The 17,697-nt window shown below is 42.8% G+C and overlaps 1 protein-coding gene across 18 annotated transcripts in view; it reads left to right on the top strand.

The window, feature by feature from the left end:
• Lpp (LIM domain containing preferred translocation partner in lipoma) overlaps positions 1–17,697 on the top strand; it is a 641,914-nt gene that overhangs the window by 458,094 nt on the left and 166,123 nt on the right. For all 18 annotated transcript variants that reach the window (XM_063270369.1, XM_039088098.2, XM_039088097.2 and 15 more), the window contains one exon: positions 14,537–14,663. In XM_063270369.1, coding sequence (XP_063126439.1) covers positions 14,537–14,663 — 127 coding nt within the window. The remainder of the gene's footprint in view (positions 1–14,536; positions 14,664–17,697) is intronic.

Here is a 17,697-nt window from a genome sequence, read left to right as displayed (position 1 = left end):
TTCAGTTCCTGAGCACAGCTACCTGTATCTCAGGCTCTAGACCAATGGTTTCCAGTCTTCCTAATGCTGTGATCCTTTAATGCAGTTCCACATGTTATTGTGGCCTCCAACCGTAACATTATTTCATTGCTACTTCACAACTGTAATTTTGCTACCGTTACGAATCATAATGTAAATATGCGTTATTCAAGATTTTTGATATGTGAGCCCCTAAGGGGTCATGAACCTCAGATTAAAAAAAAATCACTGGTCTAGAGGAACCTGGCACATCTGTCTCTGTCTCTGTCCTCCCCCCACCCCCGCCTCTCTCTCTCTCTCTGTCTGTCTTTGTCTCTCTCTCTCTCTGTCCCTCTCTCTTTCTCATTTCCACGTACACGCGCATGCACACGCACACAGACTACACTCACACACAGACAAAATAAACAGATAATTAATTAATTAATATTGAAAAAAGGAGAGGGAGGAAGGGAGCTGGCTGGAGGGAAGAAACCAATAAAGTTAAACCGTAATGACATAAGCGCGTGAAGATGCTGCCATGGCGTTTTATTTGCATGGCAACTTAAAGCATACTTGTTTAAAGCCACAAAAAGAAACATAAATAAAACCTCAAAAATACTTCCTTTGATAGTTTATTTCAAAGGTTAAAGGGAGAATTCATTCATGAAATAGTGGTTTTATAGATATTACTGTTGCAACTCCCAGGGATTCATAAAGTCCAAACAAGGAAAAATCTTTCCACAAAACGTTAGTGTTGTTCTTAGAAAGTCAAGTTGTTGGGAAATAGCAATAAAGACCAAAAAGGGAGGGGCCTTGGTGCTGGCTTCTTAGGGCTTTAACCTCACCTTGATGGCAGTGAGCCCGTGGGGTGCATGGACTGAGGAGAAACGCCCCATGTTGGTCCAGAAAAAGAACTCTGTGGAGGGCTGGCATCAGCACAGCCAGACATGGAATTCGCTGTAGACCACATCTGTCTGTACCAGCTGTTGCTGGTCTGTGTATACTCGCCAAGAATAACAGCAGTGATTTTCACTTTATAGAGACTTCCGTCTTCGGATCTCAGGATAACACGTTAGTGTAGATTAGGACTCCTGAGTTTCTTGCAGGAACGGGCATGCCTTGCCGAGCGTCCAGAGAATGCCACTGTTCTGAGGGAGCCTTCTGGGGTGGAAAGAGGAACAAACCAGTTTGGAGTTAGACCTGCTTTTCTGATCAGAGTTTGCTTCTGTTGCAACCTCCATTTTCAGATAACCTTGAACGGCACCACTTCCCTCCTCAACCCTCCCTTTTTAAATTATAAATCAAAGGATTCATCAACCACTAAATGATATCCAGTGTGCTTTGTTTCTGTTAAAGCCAGAAAGCTTGGCAAAACTAGAGATGCTGCCTGAATTTTAGAGAGGGCCTGGTTTTCACAGCAAGTAGGACGGCTCCCTAATATTTTATCCATCATTAGGACAGAGCCCGACAGGAAATCTTCTCATACTGGTCATTAGGAGATGGCTCTCAACTTGAGCTTTTAAGGTGAAAGACGTTTTTATTTTCATCTGTTCTGAGGTTTAGCATTGACCCTTGTGTCTGACATTGATAAAGGAGACAGCTTTTGAAATGCAGTTTGATTGTGCTTAATTTTGAATGAAATAATTAAAACTGGGGATGTTTCTCAAAATTGGGAGCTTATTCTTCTGTATCAAACCTTCACAGATGCTTTTGTATTATCTGGTACCCGCTAAATAGTTCACCTTAACGCCTTTCAGTTTCCCGAATTATAAATCAGTCAGTCAATCATATAAACGTAGGCCAAACTCTCGGAACTCATAAGATATCCCTTTGGTAGGACGGTGGTTACATCTCGTGGCTGATTGATCAGAAATGGCAGTGCCACTTGCCTTAGCTTTAGGATCAGACCCTGTCTCCTCCCGCCCCCTGCATTGTTGACGAATGACACTTAAGTCCTTCATGTTCTTTCATCCCCCTTCCTGCCACATTTGAAAGACATCCATAGCTCAGATTTGACAGGTTGTGTGAACATTTAGCACAAATAATCCTGAGCCACTGTTAAATACTAGCACATGCCATGTATCATCTGCATAGCACTTGTGATGGCTCTGAAATTCCTGTTCCTCATGTCATTTATACTTAGAAAAGCTAATGGTAAGTTTAAAAAGAAACCGTACAGAGTAAGTGCTGTGACTTCACTCACAGTGCTCTGTCCCAAAGCCAACACTTTATCCACTACACCAGGATCAGTGTTTTCAAAAGCAAGAAGGGCCGCATTAGTCTCCAGCCTCTGGTATAATTAGCATCATGCTTTAATCAGTGAGGTTGACTGTCTTGATTAACCTTTATGATAGATCATGTAAGTTTCATATTTCTAAATGAATATATAAAGATAGCTGTAGATCAGTGGAAAAACACTGAGCTAAGATCAGAAGGCCCAGACTTAACTCATGGCTCTGCTACTCATGAGTGTGGTTCTGTCCAAATCACTCCCGTTGCCCACTAACAAACTGCTGATTTGATTTATTTCTTCATACTGAATAAGGAAAGGTGGGGGTGGGGAAGAGAATGGAAAGGAAATTCCAGGGCCTTGATGTGACAGATTGTCAGTGTTGGACCAGGCTGCTTACACACTGTAAAGGACCCAGGAAACCCCAAGGGAATTTAATCTTATGGTGCTTACTCTCTCTCCTGAATTGTATCCCTTCAAGACCTAAGTCAAGCCCCTGCTCCTCTTGTCTTGTTTAGGGCACAAGGGCATTCTTCTTCTTGAATTGACATTATCCAATGATCGTTATACAAAACTCACACAGCCTGGGCACGTTTAACACAGACGCATTAAGTTCTAGTCCACCACAGGGTGCAATAGCTTACATGGGCTGCCTTACTTAACTCGTAAGTTCTATTAACACACATTTATATTTTAAGTAACTAATACATATTTATCTTAATAATCTAAATATCTTGCCTCGGGTGGCAACTGTTGATTAGTGGGTGTGGAATTAAAGCCGAAGTGAGTCTAAAATGTGGGAGTTAAGCACCTCAGCCCCACTGATTGCTTTTTCTCTGTCCTTTTGTTTTTCCTTCACATGCCTTGATTTCCTGACCGAATTATAAATTGTCGAGCGAGACGTATCACAGCCATTGTGATGATTGCCTTAATAGAGCATGAGTTCCTAATACTTGCGCAGCCTCAAATCACTAATTTTATGCAGACTTAGTTGAGCTTGCAGCTTCTCTACTGCTGGAGACCTAAGAGCAAGAACTTCTTACTCCTTCCTCATGTTCTGTCTGTCCAGTTTATCTCCCTACCAGGCTGAACTTCTGTGATTGGCTTCTCATCAGTCAAACAAAAAAAGGGTTTTTTTTTCCCCCTGTTATTCCCTTTTAGGCGCCTTGCTTACATCCCTGCAGTCTCAGGCATCCCACAAGATCACCTGTCAGAGGGCAAACTTGTTTGTAGATGGTGGCCTTTTCACAGTGGCAGTGGCCTTTCTCTGCCTCCCAGGTGCCTTGGATTGCTGAGCAAGACACCCTCTGACTCAAATGAAAACCACCTCCTGTTAGGTGAAAATGTGGGGGGTTAACCATTTGTTTGCTGGTTTGCATTTCCCACGAAGAATTCAAAAACAGAAATTTACCTCAGCCATGGAAAGTGGTGTGCCAAACACCGCATTTGCATATTAAGACTGAAAACGGATTTGCATGTTATTTCAGTGTCTTGTGTCACGTTCAGGCATCTGTCAATCCCACCAGCTAGAAACAGCTTGTGCAGTGGGAAAGTGTTTCTTCGCATAGAAGACTAAAAGCTCAGGCCTTTCGCTTTCTCAACCTGGCCTCCTCTGGATTCCCCTGGCTCTCCTGATCTTACATGGAAAATACTGAAGAGGAGAGCGGAGCCTTGTGTTTTGAAAAGTACATTTGTTAGTTACTGAAAGCCATTCACTTGACTAAATTCTAATTAAATTATTTTAAAATAAACCGCTTATATTCCATCATTGACACTTCGCTGGACTTCTAGTATTTTGTTTTGTCTTGATGTTCAGTCAGTTTGGCGTCTGCGCGGAACACTGTTTTAATATACTCTGAAAGAAAAGTAGAGTAGCCAGGAACATGGGCAGTCTGCATCCCTAATAACAAGTGACTAGGGAAACTTCATTTTGAACAGACAGCAAGCTAGAAACAAGGTCAAGGCCAAAGGACAGGTAAGAGACAAACTATGATGTCTGTCGATTGAAAGTGTGGTTTCTTGCCAGGTGCAGTGGCACACACTTGTCATGCCTGCCTTGGGCACTGTGTGATGGCGAAGGGAGAATCAGGAGTTCGAGGCCAGGCTCACTGCATGGCAAGTGCAATATCAGGTTTTTATGAGACCTTGTCTCAATGAATGAATGAATGAATGTGTCTTCAAATCAAGAGCCCCCTCCCCCACTCTCATCCCCCAAAGGAACAACACATGCCACGAAATCTTTCTTCACAAAAAAGGAGCAAATACCTACGCCCTTTTCCAGCCCCCCAAATTAAGATGAAATCTTTCCCTCTAGGAAGCCCTCTGAGGTAGGGCACAAGCAAGGAAATGGTTTATTTTGAAAACACAATCGCAGACAGTTCATCCCATTCATTAGAATTCTGTGTCATCCGTCTTTGTGGAGTGAAAATAAATGAGATGTCCAACATTCTTCTACCCTTCTAATGGCAAACCTGTTTGCATAAGGTATGAAGCCTAACTGATAGGCTAGAGACCACAGAGATTTTCGACATCATGGTTTTATAGGAATATGTTCTGTTAGCCCCTGTAGAGAAAATGGAGAGGGGTCCTCTCACTACCAGGGTGGACTTGCTTTCTCCTCAGGAGGCACCCTGGGAGGTATAAGAACAGAAGCATTAGGGCAATGCCTGTGACACAGGGCAGTGGCATCAACTTCCCTGCATCTGCAAATGGAGGAACCTACTAGTTTTTGCCAGCTCGTCTCTTCCTGCATGGTGTGGCATCACTATTTATGGCTTCTATTTGTGGGAGGGCAGGAAAGGGAGAGAAAGGTTATTCCAGTCTCCATCTACCATGAGCCTATATTATTGATTTACGTTTCAGTGTCAAAGGTACTATACAGGAAGGTTAGCATCTCGGAGGTTCAACAAAGCAAGCATTTACTAGCATCAGTATTGGGAGACCTATTTTCTTTTTTTTTTTTTTTTTTTTTGGAGCTGGGGACCGAACCCAGGGCCTTGTGCTTCCTAGGCAAGCGCTCTACCACTGAGCTAAATCCCCAACCCGGGAGACCTATTTTCAAAAGTACGCATAGTTCTTCTGTAAATTGATAAAACATACTCTGAAGATGAAGAATACCACACCAATAGAAAGGTGGGGTCACTGCAAAGACCAGTAGACAAGCATTTCACTTTGTTCTTCAAGAAGAAAATCACCATTGAGCTTCTCTAGTTACTTCGACAGCTAGACTTGGTGTTACACAGTACTTCTTTGTATGAATCAGACAAATTACTTTTCAACTTATAGATGAGGAGAGCAGTAATAGAAAAGCAAACTCCTAGGGGATTAAAAGATACCAGGGCTCAAAGTCAGCAAGCATAGGAACACTTGGGGCTATCACCTCTGACATGGGAGCCGAAGGGTGGTAACTATGGGGGATGGGGGCCACTTTGGCTTGTTAGAGCATCACAGAACCCTGGTGTGCTAGCACTGCATCTTCCTCATGGACGCCCAGCCTTGCTTGCCCTTGGTTGTAGTAGCTTTTCAACAACCTCAGCTTGCTGAAATACAGGTTCATCAGTCCTCTTCTGGAACTGCAGCGTTGACTTAAAAAACTGTGGTGGAGCGGCCACAGCCCATGGTGTGAGGGCAAGAGAATGACAAAGAGGTTTTGGGTTCTCCCTGGCAAGGACCATGCCAATCCTCTCCTAACCACGTGACTTCTCCCTGAGCCATCACTGACACATAAGCGTCCCAGCGGACCTCCTGCCCTTGGCCAGAAAGAGGACTTCACCCCTTTAGGCAGTGAAGCATTAAGAGTTGAATGGGACATTCAGTAAGAATCTAGAAGTAGAAGGAGCCACAGGAAATTGAGAAGTGAAAACTTGTCACAGCTAAATGCTATGTGGAGGGGGGCTATCAGAAATATAGATATATATTTTTTTTTCTGGCAGGCTTTCAGCTCTAAAATGGGACTAATTCTACCTTTTGAAAAGAAGATAATTTCAATGTTTCTTTTTTATAAGAACACATAATTGAAGTCATTTTCCTTCTGAGAGAAGGAACCTCTTGTACATCATTACAAATGGACAAGAAAAAATGAACATCTTTGCTACCCAAAATGGTAGAGTATTCATTATCATGGAATCTTTTAGTATATTTTGGCTGCTTTTTCTTGCAGCTTTATTTGCCTGGGTAGTGCTATTCCGGTAAGATTCAGACGCAGTGAGGTCAACTGTGTAGTACTTTATAGATAAGAAATCAACAGAGGGTAAGGACACAGAGGAAACATGACCCCAAGAAGTTCATCCTCAGTAACCGAGAGGCTGACGCAGGGATGGTTATCGAGTGACCACGTCATTGCATGGACCCTTAGATCACTGAGCTACGTTGCTAGAAGAAAGCTCCATTGAAGGGAGTAGGTATTGGCCTAGGAACCTCCACTCTGCATCTTACTGGGGACTCTTTAGCACTCATCTCCTTTCTTCAGACGAGATGGCTCCCAGTTGCTTGTACCTATAATCTACCCCTTGTGAGGCCAAGGCAGGAGGGCAATAATTTTGAGGTCAGTTTGGGCTGCATAGGTAGGTTCAGGCCAGTTTGGCTACATAGCAAACTCTACCACCACCACCCCAAAAAATGGGTGTTGGTGGAAACTTTTCTTCTCTACGTAAGGAAAGGGCAGGGAGGATAAAGTGGTTAACCGTCCTGGGTTCTTGATTTTGTAACCTGAGCGTAGTGAAAGTTCAGTAGGCTGCAGAAGCCCTACAAGCTGCCTGCTGCTTACTCAGACTCAGAAAACTGAATGAAGCTCCAGATGCTTCAAAGGATGCTGACAAGTGGTTTATGTCCTCTTAGAATGGAAACCTCTGTATTCACGACATTTCCACTGACTCAGTGTGCATCTATTTTTTTCAGACTACAAAATGTCTCTAAATATAGATGCAGGTTATCTCACGTTGAAGGAGGACAATGAGACATGCTATTGTGGTCCTACGCTCACGATACAGAAGAATCAAGTAATCTTTGAGAACGTATTTTCATACATGAAGAAACTGGGGCCCAGGAAATGAAAATAATTCCATAGAGATCTTTAGTCAAGTTAAAGTCAGAAAAATATGAAAGATGCTCCAAATAGTCAGATATTTTGTGACTGTAATAATATATCCTGTATTAGACTATACAGAGTGCCTCAATCATAATGAATGGCAATGTGATTATACTGGGCACCAGTTACTGTTTGCCTTGTTGTTTTTGTGGCAAATTTTCCTTGTTCTGCAAGGATTCTGTCCTTTTGTATTTTCTCATTATTGTGTGACACCACCCGTAATACTTAGCAAAAAAATAAACGTGCATGTGACTGTACATTTAGCATCCTAATTACTAATGACAGTTACCTGGGCGTGTGTGCGCGTGACACACACACACACACACACACACACACACACACACACACACACAATTGGAAATACGCAAATACGTAAGCAGAATAATACCACTCAGTTTCCCATGACTTTCAGCCTTTTAATGTATCAGTTTCCATTTTCTCTCTTAAAATGTGAAAACAACTAAGCCTATAGGTTAATGTCCTTTTCATTTTCCAGTAACTGAAGGACTGAGCCCCCACCTTCTGTGCCTCACATGGCAACTTCAAACTGGGAATCGGCAACGCTTCCTGTGTGCCTAGAGACAAGAAAGAAATCAGCAATTGTCCACACTAAGTAAAAATCAAAGACATTTAAAATTGTGTTAGTTACAGATTGCCCAGAAATGCCCTCATGTCTAAGAAAAATAGTGTGTGTATGTGTCTGAGTCTGTGTGTGTGTGTGACTGTGTGTGACTATGTGTGTGTGTGTGTCTGTATGTGTGACTGTGTGTGTCATGTGTGTGTTTGTGTGTGTGACTGTGTGTGGCTGTGTGTGTGTGTGTGTGTGTGTGTGTGTGTGTGTGTGTGTGCTTACACATCACTTATGTACACATGGGTGTGGAGGCCAGAGTACAACCTTAGTCAGCATTATTCAAGAGCCATCTACCTTGGTTTTGTTTTATTATTTTAATTACACTGCTATATCAAACATTTATAGTTCAGAGGACAACTACTGGGAGTGGTTTTCTGTCCCCTTCTACCCTGTGGTTGCTCTGATAGAGGATTAAGCTTAGGGACAGGTACCTTTAGTGCATGAGCCACCTTTTTGGGCACTAGGTATTTTTTCTTTTGCTTATTTATTTGGAGGAGGACGCCATGGTGTGCATGTGGAGATCAGAGGCTAACCTGTGAGCTCCTTTTTCTCCCTCTACCATCTGGATATGGGGAATGGAACTCAGTCTGCATCAAGCCTTATAGCCTATCTTTACTTGACTACCTGAGCCCCCCACCTTGTTGAGAGAGAGAGAGGGGGAGAGAGAGAGAGAGAGAGAGAGAGAGAGAGAGAGAGAGAGAGAGAGAGAGAGAGAGAGAGAGAGAGAATTTTGTTTGTTTGTATTTTTATCTAGCCTACAGCTTACCTGGTAGGCCTGGCTCTGCCTTCTCAACCCTGAGGTAACTAGCATTACACAATAATGTCTTTTTTCTCAACATAAATTCTATAGATTGAATTAAAGTTCTCATGGTTGCAAAGCAAGTTGAGCCACCACCCAGTCCTGATGGCATTTTTATATTTGGTTGTGACCCTAGCCTTTAACGGCCGAGCCATCTCTCCAGCGCCTGATGGCATTTTTAAGTAACCTTGAGACATAAAATCTCATAATAATATTTTCGGCTAAAATGAAGACCTGGCATTGGTTGCAGTCTTCCTTAGGGTCTTTCCCCTCTCCGTTTGCAGTTTCTTCTGTGCACATTGCTCTTGTTCTCCCTGCCTTTTCCTTTCTGTTCTCTGTGTTATGAAATCTAACCTATCCTTCAAAAACAAAGATCTTGTCTTCCAACAGCCTTTTCCTGGCAAGCCTGAACACTGGATCATACCAGAATCTTAGTCTCTACACATTACCCACTATGGGTCTTACTCTTCTACAGCTCTCTTGAGTTGACAGAGGTAGAAGCTCTTAATAATTGGGTTTGGTATTTGCAGTTCTTGGCACTTAAGCAACCTCTTAGGAAGTGTAGGTTAAGAAAAGTTTGGCACTGGCTGAACTCTGTCCACTTGACAACCCACCTGTGTTGCCCACCATGCTCCTATGCCTTTACTAAGTGATGTGGCTGTTTCAAAGAACACACACTGGTGATTAATATGAATATTTGAAAGAACATATTTTTCCCCAGAAAAACATAAGCTGGTTTAATTTGTTCCACACTGAGCAGCAAACTTTCATTCATGTGCATAGAAATCTTTGGCTTATGCTAGAGTAAGTAGTTGTAAATCAAAATTGCTGTCATACAGTCCAGCTAGAAGGGCCTGAAGACACCAGGAGAGAACATTGAGAGGCATTGCGTTGTAGCACGTACACAAACTTGCTTCACCACAGAGTCAAACCTACTGTTTCTCAGAGATGGTCCACCACAGGGTTGCTCAACTTACCACTTGACCTGTGCAATTTTCTCATCCATAAAGCAGGCCCGCATGTCAAACAGGGCCATCATCTAAGCACCTAAGATTATTTGTATGTGAAAGTAAGCATCTTGGAAAGGCTCGTGCAAGCAAGGAATCATTGAAGCACAGTGAACATTTCACTACTGCTGTTGACACTTCTACTTCAGAAGCAGGAACTCAGAAAACAGTGGAAATCATCCCATCCCAGTGACCCTTCACATATCCCAATTGTATGTTTTTGCCCTAAACTGTGCTATGAATTGCTTGTTTGACAATTAATAAGTTGGACACAGTTGTTCGGTTTCCTTAAGACATCATGAGCACTAATCTCTGTTGGAAGAGAGGAATTACAAAGACAAAGTGCCTGTCAGAGTGGGAAGTGAAATGCTCAACTTCCTGCAGTCCTGGGCTCTCTTCCTTGGGGTAAAACCCAACTCTTACCCAAAGACTCCTGTGGTTTTCCAGCATTCACTCTACAGGTGGTCAGTATTATACACTGGATGAGAAGGTAGGAGAGTCCCATAGACAAAATTCAAAAATTCTAGATCTTTCTTCATAACAAATACTGCATTGTTTACTATGAGGGCTGATATATGAGATTCATCAAAGACTCCTTTAGCTTATAATGTTTGCAACTTACAAATGAGTTTATCAGGACACATCATCATGATAAATCTGATAGCATCAAAATACGAAAAGTAGAATTTAAATGGAAAGGAGGCTTTCTAAATTTGGCAGGCAAAATAGGCAAGAATATTTGAAGAATAAAAGGATGATCCTTCCACATCTGTGAAATACTGACTAGAGTACTTTGAGATTAGGCTTCTTTGGAATGTTAAGTACTAAGGGTAGAAAAATCTAAGTTTCCGGATTAGTTTTGTGAAAGATGGGTTTAGTTTTATACCTCTTGTTTATTGAGAAAAATAGGATACTTAGTCAAAACAATAATAAATGCTGTCCTGTTGAGTGAATTAAAACAGCTAACTTTGCTGCTCTTAGCAGGGGCAGTAGATGCTTTTGCGGTGCTTCTCTGTGAGAGCAATGGCAGTACCTAGTTGGGAGGAAAGTGCATGGGTGGAATCTCAGTTTAGATGTCAGCGTAATTCTAGCTCGTTCTCCCTGTTTATTGCACAGCAGAAGGAAAAGCTGCCCTCCTTTCCATCTGCCCTGTCCGCTTTGCCATCTGAGGTAAGATAAGATCCTCCCTTACAGGCCAGGTGGGATAGTAGGGAGCCCCTTCTTCATGGTGCTCTGAAGCCCTACAGTATCATGCACTGAGATGTAGGTTATCTCATTGTGCTTCTCGCGATGACTGAGGAGGTCAACTCATACAAGTATATAGGCTTTTCAAAGAATTCCGGAAGGGTTAGCTCTCTAGCACTATTCATAGAGTTATCCTTGGACTCAACCATTGCCCCCAAGTACCCCAGTATCAATAGGCAGTAGTTATTTGTAGCACTCTTTCTGTCCCCTTTGCTCTAGATTTAAAGACATGGCCATTTGTAGTTTTTCTCCCACTCACAGAAAGTAACTTCTCAACTCTTAACATTTTGCTATTCTTGGAATCCTCTACTTGACATGGATTAGTTATAAACTTATTCCAGGAGTTTAGTAGTAACCAGCATATCTTTATAAACTGCAAGAGATAATTTGCAAAAAATAAAAAAAGCCACCACCTATCTTACCCAGCCATGAACTCTGTGCACTGCAGTAAAGACTGGTATGCTAAGATATGACCGTGGAAACAGTGGTAGCATGCATGTTATAGGGGTAAACACAGGCTTTCCGTTTGGATTTAAAGCCCTCTGCACAGGATAAACCACAACAAAACGTCATTGTCAGCCATGTTTCTTTGTACAGTGCATAAATGACTAACACAAGATTCACAGCTGGTAAATTATAGAGAGAAAAAAATAAAAAAAACTATAGAGACTGGTTCTCAACCTGTGGGTCACAACATTTTTGGAGGTTGAATGACTCTTTCCTAGGGGTCACATACCAGATATCCTGTGTATCAGATATTTCCCTTATGAATCATAACAGTAGCAAGATTGCAGGTACAAGTAACAGTGAAATAATTTTATAGTTTGGAGTAACCACTGTATGAGGAACTGTATTGCAGTGCCTCAACATTAGGAAGCCTACTGCAGAGTATACAGACACAAACAGGACAAGTGTGTCGATCCCTGCTTCAAGGCTCAGGAACCATTTCAGAAGAGGGGGTGGAAAGAGTGTAAGTGACCAAAGTCAGAGAAGACTAAAGAGCAAAACAGTCTCCTGAGTACAGCAGGACAGGATGACTCCACTAATTACCTCAGTCTCTGTGGTTCCTGCACAAGATCAAGCCAGTCAGCATCATAGCATAGTGTGGACAGAGTTCATAAGTCCCAATCTCCACCTGAGGAGCTATGGGCAGCTTGTGGCTTCCGGTGAAGAAGCATCAGGGATGTGGCTCCTGCTAAGCTCACTCCAGTGGATAGTCTCACAACAATAAACCGACAGCTCAACTGCATTAATAGGCCTACTTGAAAATCTAGACTGTTGCTGCTGCCGGCGGACACTGCCTCCTCCTAGTCCTCCTCCTCCTCCTCTGCTCCTACTCTGCTTAATAGGCATTCCATTAACTCCTGATGACTGTTGAAACCTAGATGGGTGCCTCTCTCAGTCCTCATCAGAGAAACTTCTTTTTTCAGTCCATGGCAGTTAACATAGACTCACAACTGGTCAAAGATCAAAAAGCAGATGGCAAAATTTTCTGCCCTAAATGGGACATCTGTATTACATACACCCTTTCTTCTCAAGACTCAAGGATCATATATATATATGAACTCACAATGGTTGTAATGGTATATGCAAGCCCTAAGTTCCTCAAGCCAGACACAGTCCCAGCATGGAAAGAATAGGTGTCCATGAAGTCCCATCCTTAACCTATAGTGGCTTAGAATGGATTCTTTAACTGTAGCCCATGGTAGGTCAAACATACTCCTGCTGTAGACCAAACATCCAAGTATATAGATAGCACAGATTTACTGGATGGTTTTTTAAGGGTATACAAAGTCGGGTGGGCATGGAAGTAGAATGAATCTGGGGGAATTTGGGATGGCATATACAGGGTCAAAATCTGACATATTAACTTCTCAAAGAACTAATAAACGTGAGGCTAGAAGAATGAAAGGATAAACTAAAAGGCCAGCAACTCAATAGCTCCTTTAAAGTACATTACAACCTTTTCAGGGCACAGCAATGTCTGCAGTTGAGAAGTTGCTCTAGATTTAATGTTTAATGTTCATTGGAAAGATGCTTTAGTCCAGCATGGTGTCTTGTCTTGATGCCACCATAACTAGCTAGCCCTGCCCTGATCTTTCGGCAATTCATCTTCCCTGCCCCACAAAGAGGGGATCATGCAGCTGACATGGGCCATGGTTTGTCCACTTCCTTCCTAACTCTAAAGTAAATATTCTAACAGGGAAGAAAATTCTCTGAGAACCAAAGTAGTTGCCAACCAAAGTGTTTCTTGGGCCCTTTACTTTCTGCATGTCTCTACTACACATTTGTGTATATCTCAAACACTAGAAAAACACTAGACAAAAGGCTAAAACACCAATGAAGACTTACTCAGGTGGAAAGGCATTCCATGCCTTAGACATCACTCAAATAAGTGAAACTGGAATTAGGCATAATAAATAACATCTTAAAGACCTGTATAGCTTACAGAATTTCCATGCCTGATAACTGCATGTATCTACTGAACATGGTGGGAGAATGAATACACAGCTTTGGGTTTTGTAGGATTTACTCTTCCGTGATTCTGAAGACAAAAGGTCCCAGCCAACTGTTAACAGACAATAAACATCAAGGGAGCACACTCTTCTCTACCTCTCTTCCTATTGACTGTGGCCAGTGCTCTCCCCGTAGCTAAACTGTTAACAAGCATTTCTCTCTTTTTATTTCCTAATGAAACATTAGGAAATAAATTAGGGTTGACAATGACTTGATGAAACCCAGGAAAGGGAAATCTAGTGAGGTCCCTTACACGTATGTAGCATGAAGCTACTCTGCCTCTAGCATCTGACCCTTCTTTCCCTGCATCCGTTGGGATTTTGACTGCTCGTCTCACATACTTCTCTGCCTGAATTCCCATCCTCTTACACTATAGTTCTTCAGTCTTACCTGCGGGTTTGAACACTGTTTCCTACTTCATCCTGTCTCATGTCTGCCTACTCACAGCTCCAGACAAAATCTGGGACAAAATCTCTTTGTTTTCTAGATCCCAGCACCAATAAGATTCATCTCATCTCCAGTCTTAAATGTATTTGAACAGGTAAACATAATGGCTGAGAGCTTTTTTATCGTACCTGAGTTTTTTTCCCTTGGGTGTAAGCCTTCTCGTGTATTTTTTCTCTTTCTCTGCACTCTCTCCTAGAAAGCTTCCCTTACTTAACCCCCAACAGTGCACTTTCTACAGACGTTCTGTCTTTGCAGCTGTGCCTGCAGACTCTCCTCTGAATTATATTGTCTTGATTGGTCATCTTGCTAATTAATATACAAGTGATAACATGGCAACTTCTTAGCCGTCATTGAAATATCTGATTTCTACTGTTGTGATACATATTCTCAAGGGTGATAGACTCATCTGAAAAGAAAAGTAAGTTGACTAAGTAATAACTCTTAGTGCACAACACAAGTCTACAAACGGTTGGATATTTCTTGCTTTCTGCCCAGGAAAAATACTCCTTTGTTAAGCTGATTGCTATAGTGGATATCTAGACTAAAATTAAATGGTCACACGCATTCTTCCTTTCAGAGTGGATTCCCTGCACCTATGGGACCTCCTTCAGTTCCTCCATCTTTCCGCCCAGAAGATGAGCTCGAACACCTGACCAAGAAGATGCTGTATGACATGGAAAATCCACCTGCTGATGATTACTTTGGTGAGTGGGGCCTAGAGCCGACTTCTGAAGTAAATGCCTTGTTTCCTTTTCCCTAATGAGTAATGAAGATCATTATCCGCTCCTCTGGTGCAGTGTCTGTGTCTGCTGCAAGGAGGTAGTCTTAGCCACACACCAGTGTCCACTTCTGAGTAGACCACCATGAATAGGCTTGGAGAGTTATTAGACATGTAAAATCAACACATAACACAATAAACTTTGCCAGTTTATTGGCTTGGCACGAGGCAAAAATAGATCATCTTGTATCCATGTAGCTCTATTTATTTATGTATAATGCTTGGAATCTGATGTCGCTCAACTGTATTTTCAAATCTGAATTGAGGACTGAATTGAGGAGAAAAAAGATATCTTTCCATTTTCCACTCCTTTCCTCTTCAAAACAATGAAAGATTATGAGCAGCGCTGTTTTTCTTCACGTCTTTTACTAGAAATTGGAGGTTCGTGTCATTTGTGAGATGCTGTGAACACATCTAGTCAAGGAAATTGTAATGCAGAAGGGACTAGACAAACATACAAGTGATGATGAGTGTGTAAAGGAAAAGGTGGGAGTCTATGAACGCTCAGGTCAGATTGGACAGATCTTCAACACGAAGAACTGGAATGCTTTATTAATGAGATATTCATCCTTCTGCCTGAACCCTTGAAAACAGTCTTAAATGTAGAGATTGTTTGACATCCATTCTCATAAAACAATGGTATTTTTTGTAGCATCTAAGTAAATTTATTTCTAAGAAAATAAATTTAAAACTGCAACATATTAAAACGTGTGAAGTAGGAGACCAAGTTTTATCATCACACTGACGAGCTGCTGAGTTGCCCATTATGTTGGTATAGTAGTTTCTAAACATTCCTTCTCTGCTTTGTGTTAGCCTTATCACAAAGGGCTTCCTGAGGAGGTTCTTGAAGGGTGTGTAAAGAAACATCATGTGGGTTGCAGTAATGAGTAAAGGCTCCACCAAGGTAAAGACAGAACAGGCTTTTGCATCCTCAAATATTTTCTGTTTTATGTTTTCCCTTTAACTTGCTGTTCTGGATATGTAATGACAGGAAAAGTAAGGTCTGTGGAGTGGATGGAGTAGGGGCTAGTGGATGGAGTAGGGGCTAGTGGTTGGAGTAGGGGTTAGTGGTTGGAGTAGGGGTTAGTGGATGGAGTAGGAATTAGTGGATAGAGGTTAGTGGATAGAGTAGGAGTTAGTGGATGGAGTAGGAATTAGTGGATGGAGTAGGGGTTAGTGGATGGAGTAGGGGTTAGTGGATGGAGTAGGAGTTAGTGGATGGAGTAGGGGTTAGTGGATGGAGTAGGGGTTAGTGGATGGAGTAGGAGTTAGTGGATGGAGTAGGGGTTAGTGGATGGAGTAGGGGTTAGTGGATGGAGTAGGGGTTAGTGGATGGAGTAGGGGTTAGTGGATGGAGTAGGGGTTAGTGGATGGAGTAGGGGTTAGTGGATGGAGTAGGAATTAGTGGATGGAGTAGGGGTTAGTGGATGGAGTAGGGGTTAGTGGTTGGAGTGGGGATTAGTAGATGGAGTAGGGGTTAGTGGATGGAGTAGGGGTTAGTGGATGGAGTAGGGGTTAGTGGATGGAGTAGGGGTTAGTAGATGGAGTAGGGGTTAGTGGTTGGAGTAGGGGTTAGTGGTTGGAGTAGGGATTAGTAGATGGAGTAGGGGTTAGTGGTTGGAGTGGGGATTAGTGGATGGAGTAGGGGTTAGTAGATGGAGTAGGGGTTAGTGGATGGAGTAGGGATTAGTGGATGGAGTAGGGGTTAGTGGATGGAGTAGGGGTTAGTGGATGGAGTAGGGGTTAGTGGTTGGAGTAGGGGTTAGTGGTTGGAGTAGGGATTAGTAGATGGAGTAGGGGTTAGTGGTTGGAGTGGGGATTAGTGGATGGAGTAGGGGTTAGTAGATGGAGTAGGGGTTAGTGGATGGAGTAGGGATTAGTGGATGGAGTAGGGGTTAGTGGATGGAGTAGGGGTTAGTGGATGGAGTAGGGATTAGTGGATGGAGTAGGGATTAGTAGATGGAGTAGGGGTTAGTGGATGGAGTAGGGGTTAGTGGATGGAGTAGGGGTTAGTGGATGGAGTAGGGGGTTAGTGGATGGAGTAGGGGTTAGTGAGATTTGAAAAGTAAACAGGTCCCTACACAGATGTCAGTGTAATTTAGCTAAAACAATATGAAATGGGGATTAAAGAACTCTGAATCTGGAGCCAGGGAGATGGCTCAGCTGGTGTTCTACTTTGTTTGTCTGTTACTGTGATTAAGGCCATGACCACAAACAACTTGGGGAGAGAATGGCTTATTTCACTTTGGAGGGTAATCCATCATTGATGGAGGCCAGGGCAAAAACTCAAGGCCAGGATCTTGAAGCAGAAAACATGGAGGAATGCTGCTTATTAGCTTGATCCAAGACGTCCAGCCACTTCCTTATATAACCCAAGAGATAACACTTGCCTAGAGATCTTACCACCAACAGTGGGCTAGGCTCTCCTTCATCAATTAGCAGTCAGGAAAATTACTCATAGATAAATTGGCCACATTGGCACACAGGCCAATCAGATGGGAGACAATGGTTTCAGGGACATTGCTCAGTTGAGGTTGGGTCAGGCACAGCAGTGTCAGTCTCTAGCCTGCTCAGCCAGAAGCAGGGCTGAGCTGACCTGCTAGATCTATGCATGGTCCTGAGCAGCCTGACCCCCGCTTATACTTATAGGAACACACAAAGAGCAGTTGACTTCTATCCATTAGGTCAGCTGGTCCATGAGTGTTGGAACGATTAGAGCCAGCCTTACCTTCCTGACCTTGGAACAAGCCTGTCTTTATGTCTGACAGACTGACACCAGTCAAGATGACAACAGGTTAAGTGTACATGCCACCAAGACAGTGAGTGACTATTTACTCCCCAGAACCCACACAGGGAAGTGGGACAGAGTGCTCTGAGGTGTCCTCTGACCTCCACAAGCATACTGTGGCTCACAAGTCTTCATGCCCACTCCCTGCACCTCTGCACCACGATTAAATAAG

Source organism: Rattus norvegicus, chromosome 11 (assembly GCF_036323735.1).
Source record: "Rattus norvegicus strain BN/NHsdMcwi chromosome 11, GRCr8, whole genome shotgun sequence".
In the NCBI taxonomy this organism is placed as follows: domain Eukaryota; kingdom Metazoa; phylum Chordata; class Mammalia; order Rodentia; family Muridae; genus Rattus; species Rattus norvegicus.
Note: the sequence above shows the minus strand (reverse complement) of the source record. Positions and strands in the feature narration are given on the sequence as shown.